Below are 5000 nucleotides of genomic sequence, written 5' to 3' on the forward strand. Positions count from 1 at the left end.
ACCAGCAGGAGAGAGAGAGCCTAGCAAGCATCTAGATGGCACCACTTTCTCCTAGCACCAGCAGCTGTAAGAGAGCAATGGCCATACAGTTAATGAGATGCCAACATTGCAACATGATAAATATAATTTCCGTTGATAAAGGGTGCAAAACTGGACAGAAGGGTGAGAGGAAGAAGACTGAAACCATGCCCAGTTGGGGGGGAGGGTGGCGGGGGGAGATCCGACAAGCATCTAGATGGCACCACTTTCTCCTAGCACCAGCAGGAGAGAGGGCCTAGCAAGCATCTAGATGGCACCACTTTCTCCTAGCACCAGCAGGAGAGAGAGAGCCTAGAAAGCATCTAGATGGCACCACTTTCTCCTAGCACCAGCAGGAGAGAGAGAGCCTAGCATGCATCTAGATGGCACCACATGTCCCTTAGCATAACTAGCAGGAGAGAGAGCCTAGAAGCTTCTAGATGGCACCACGGTCTCCTAGCACCATACAGGAAGAGAGAGCCTAGCAAAGCAGTGCTAGATGGCACCACTTTCTCCTAGCACCAGCAGGAGAGAGAGAGCCTAGCAAGCATCTAGATGGCACCACTTTCTCCTAGCACCAGCAGGAGAGAGAGAGCCTAGCAAGCATCTAGATGGCACCACTTTCTCCTAGCACCAGCAGGAGAGAGAGCCTAGCATGCATCTAGATGGCACCACGACTCCTAGCGACCAGCAGAGAGCAGAGCCTAGCATGCATCTAGATGGCACCACTTTCTCCTAGCACCAGCAGGAGAGAGAGCCGATAAATCTTCTAGATGGGGCAACCATTTCGCTCCGTAGCACCGAGCGAGATAGAAGCTCCCCTAGCATGCATCTAGATGGCACCACTTTCTCCTAGCACCAGCAGGAGAGAGAGCCTAGCATGCATCTAGATGGCACCACTTTCTCCTAGCACCAGCAGGAGAGAGAGCCTAGAAAGCATCTAGATGGCACCACTTTCTCCTAGCACCAGCAGGAGAGAGAGCCTAGCAAGCATCTAGATGGCACCACTTTCTCCTAGCACCAGCAGGAGAGAGAGAGCCTAGCAAGCATCTAGATGGCACCACTTTCTCCTAGCACCAGCAGGAGAGAGAGCCTAGAAAGCATCTAGATGGCACCACCACATTCTCGCAAGCACCAGGCAGGAGGAGAGACTAGCAAGCATCTAGGATGGCACCGACTTACTCCATTACCAGCAGGGGATGAGAGAGAGCCTAGCAAGCATCTAGATGGCACCATTTTCATCCTAGCACCAGCAGTAGTAGAGGAGCGCCTAGCAAGCTCTAGATGCTTCGACTTTCTGCCTAGCACAGCAGAGAGAGAGAGCGCAAGCAAGCAATTCTCGATGGCACCATGTTCTCCTACCCACAGGCGAGAAGAGAGCCAATCAAAGCATCTAGATGGCACCACTTTCTCCTAGCACCAGCAGCTGTAAGAGAGCGATGGCACACAGTAAGATGCCAACCTCTTGCTCTAAAATATCAATGATAAAGGGTGTACTGACAGAATGGAGAGAGGAAGATGACTGAAACCATGCCCAGTGTTTACAATGTATAATGTATAAAAATGTATAAAAAATAAGCTGATATGGTCCCTAAACTACAATTTTAGTCAACTGCAGAATTGATAGACCCTGTGGTATGACAGATATAAGTCTAAGTACTGTAAAACCCACAAAAAATAAAGAGAGTGGGAAAAGTCAATGTAAGTTGCATGAAGCTACTTCTCTCTGAAATAAAACCCATCCTGTAGCCTGGGTAAGCAAATCTATCTCCCGTTTGGAATGCATTAAAGCAGGGTAAATCATATTTGTTGTAAATATGAAAAGACAAAAAGGAAGACTTTTCATAAGCTATCTTTACTTACGGCTAATTGAGTGGAGAGCAAAATAATGAAGTGGCTAATGAATTAGCCTATCATAGGCAGCCTTTAGCTTGGGGGAAATTTGAATTGAATATAATCCAAATTCTTTGTCTTCATCAAAAAAATTACTTAAAAAGTGTGACCACATGGTCATGCTAGGTACCCGTGAGACAATTCAGAGATCTGGTACCAAGGATTAGCATAACTTCTACAATCTATTTTTATAATATACTGGTATTGTTGGAGTTTTGCATAAGTTAGTAAATCAAATACAACTTTTATAATTTTCTCTTTCAGATAATGAAGAACAGACCTATAGCATCTAAAAGTAAAAAGTTTGTTATAGACAAACTCATGCATCAGGTAAAAAAACTACGACAGAAGAAGGCTAAGTCAGATGAACAAAAAAAACTATTTGAGAGAAAAGCAGATCGACTTGTTGAAGAAGCCATTATACTTAAGGTAATGGCAAATTTATTTACCGTTATATCTGCTTGTTGTATTTTATATATATAACTGTGATAATATTTTTATATGACCTTATATATTGTTTTCACTAATGCCTTTATTACTTTTTGTGACAGAGAATACGTGCAGCCACTGTTTTGAAGTTTGGTCTTCTGAATAAGAAGTCATTTGCTAGTGTGGTTTCAGTAGTAAGTATTCATTGAAATTTTACTGCTATTTAAATTTCAATAAATGTCTCAGATCATAGTTTTAATGAGTTTTTCCCTCATTTCACTTGTGCTCCTGTGAAAGAACTTTCTGTCTCTGTCTTATTTATCTGTGTGTGCAGATAGTGCATATAAACATACATATGTATTATTGATTGAATAAATATTAATCCTTTAGTTTTTTTGAAGGGTCTCAAATATCTGTCAAAAAAAAAAAAAAAAAGCCCTGCTAAGGCCACTTCCACACTGGCAATTAGTAGGTATAGGTAGGCAGAGGGAACTGGCCAGTTTGTGAGTCCTTGCTGGGTAGATTTTTCTATGAATATACATATTTCAAGTAATATTTTGAACTATGTGGTTCAGGCATGGAAAGGTAATTGTTAACCCTTCCTGTGCACTAGTGTGACTACTTGATAGAGATTATGTTTTGCTGATTACTATGCTGTTGGAAATGCTTTTTCATGGTTGTGGGTTAACCCCTTAATGACAGTTAACCCTCTCTGGACGGGTGGTACACTACTGTACCGCTCATTCAAAAGCCCAGTGGCTGGGCGGCACAATATTGTGCCAGCTATTTAATTGATTTAGGCCTAAGCGCTCGAAAGCCCCGGCATTGTGACATTCAAGGCTGGAATGCCCCTGTCGTGAGTGGGTTAAAATGATATCATATTGTGGCCTGGCTGGTCTTCCTGCCTAGGACATGACATCATGGCTTGGTTTTTTGTTTAGCTGACATGTCAGGTGATCAAACGCATAGCCTCAGTGAATTAATAACCTTTCTAAATACCCGGGTTATGTCACTGGTAGGACAAGTTATTGTCTGACAAAATTTGAGAGGCTCTTGATCTAGTTCAGTTCTCTTCTCTTGATACCAGCCAGCCTCAGTCTCAGTGTCTTGTTTTTTGTTCAAAAGTTTTTGTTCAAAAGATGATCTGATACAGTTAGTTCCAGGAGGTTAACAACCTGACTAGTAACAAAGTTTAGTTTAAATCAGGTATATTTAAGTAAATGAATTAAATCAGTGGTTCCTATCCTTTTCTGTCCTGTGGCCCCCCACCAATTTATAGTAATCTCCCAGACCCCCATCAGTGTCTTTCATCTTTTTAGATTTGATTATTAGTTCAGAATTGCATATCGTTTTTTTATCAAACATGCACACACATACATGCACACACATGTATTTATTTTAATGATTTTATTGATCAATTTAGTGTTCATATACACTGTATGGCCATTTGTGAATATTTCCTATTATTAGGAAAAATTTAAAGATTATTCTTTAAGTAAACATTTTCATGAAAAGTAATAGATGCTTAAATTATTTTTATATTTTTTTATGTATTTAACCCATTGCGGATGGGGTGCCTAACGACCTAACTGGCAGTCAGGATGGGTGGTCTATGATGCTGGCAGCACCAGCTAAAATTTAGAGGGACAGGGAAAGTGTTTTTTCTACCCTCTAGCCAGCACAGACTAGCCTAAAGAATATTTTTCCATAAATCCATCACAAAATGCGGGTTAGGCTGACTTTGGAACCCTGTAGCTCTGAAGCTTGCACTGTTACAGCCATAATACTTCCATGTGTGTTTGTAAGCTTCAACTGTGAGCAGATCCTGATGTTGTGTCATGTGTGTATTGACACTCGTATTTAGGCCTAATTGGCACATTCATGTATGTCATGACACCCAATGGGGTAACAATCTTTTATATTACTGTCTGTATTATTGCGTAATTACACTTACTTTTCTTTTAGTCCATTTATTTTAGTTTATATGAATACAATTTCAGCCAGACTGTAAAATTGAAGAGCGAGCATTATGCAGACTGATGGAACAGAAATTTTTAAGGGAAGTTGTCAGCAGTTTCAGAAAGAAATATCCACATTATGAACGGGAAGTTCCTCTGATGTTACAGGTGAGTAAGAATGGAGCCTCTTTTTTTTTGTACCACCAAAACCAGCAAAAAATCAGTTCTTTTCCAACACTCACTATAAGTGAACTTCACAGCTGTAAAGTGACCCAACTTAAACCAGTGCATATGGGATGTGAAAGTACTTTGTATTCTTACATATCTTAGTGTTTTCTATTATTATTTTTTTGCAATCGTAACCCATTGCAGACAAAAAATGGATTTGCTTGCCCAATCCTTAGGATGGGCACAAGTGCCACCTGTGCAGCACCCCGGATGGGTTCTATTTCATAGCAAGGAAAGTTCACATGTATTTTATTATATTGTGAGACTAATATGTGCCACATGAGAAGCTTTATCAATGTTGCAGCAGACTAAAATTGTATAATGGGGTCCATAACAGGGAAGACAAAAAGCAACCATATTTTTTTCCATGTGTGTTCGTGTACTTTTATGATTGAATATGAAAGAAATAACCATTCACAATCAAGATTACATGAAGAGATGGGGAAAAGGAAGGATACCTGTGTCTAATTAGGA

The 5000-nt window shown here is 40.7% G+C and overlaps 1 protein-coding gene across 1 annotated transcript in view; it reads left to right on the forward strand.

The window, feature by feature from the left end:
- LOC122259188 (uncharacterized) overlaps nucleotides 1-5000 on the forward strand; it is a 28470-nt gene that overhangs the window by 13959 nt on the left and 9511 nt on the right. Inside the window, exons 2-4 of the mRNA XM_043025794.2 lie at nucleotides 2176-2340; nucleotides 2463-2534; nucleotides 4341-4466. Of these exons, the coding sequence (XP_042881728.1) occupies nucleotides 2176-2340; nucleotides 2463-2534; nucleotides 4341-4466 (363 nt within the window). The remainder of the gene's footprint in view (nucleotides 1-2175; nucleotides 2341-2462; nucleotides 2535-4340; nucleotides 4467-5000) is intronic.

This window comes from Penaeus japonicus, unplaced genomic scaffold (assembly GCF_977035675.1).
Source record: "Penaeus japonicus unplaced genomic scaffold, GWHDUDI00000001_assembly GWHDUDI00000020, whole genome shotgun sequence".
Lineage (NCBI taxonomy): Eukaryota > Metazoa > Arthropoda > Malacostraca > Decapoda > Penaeidae > Penaeus > Penaeus japonicus.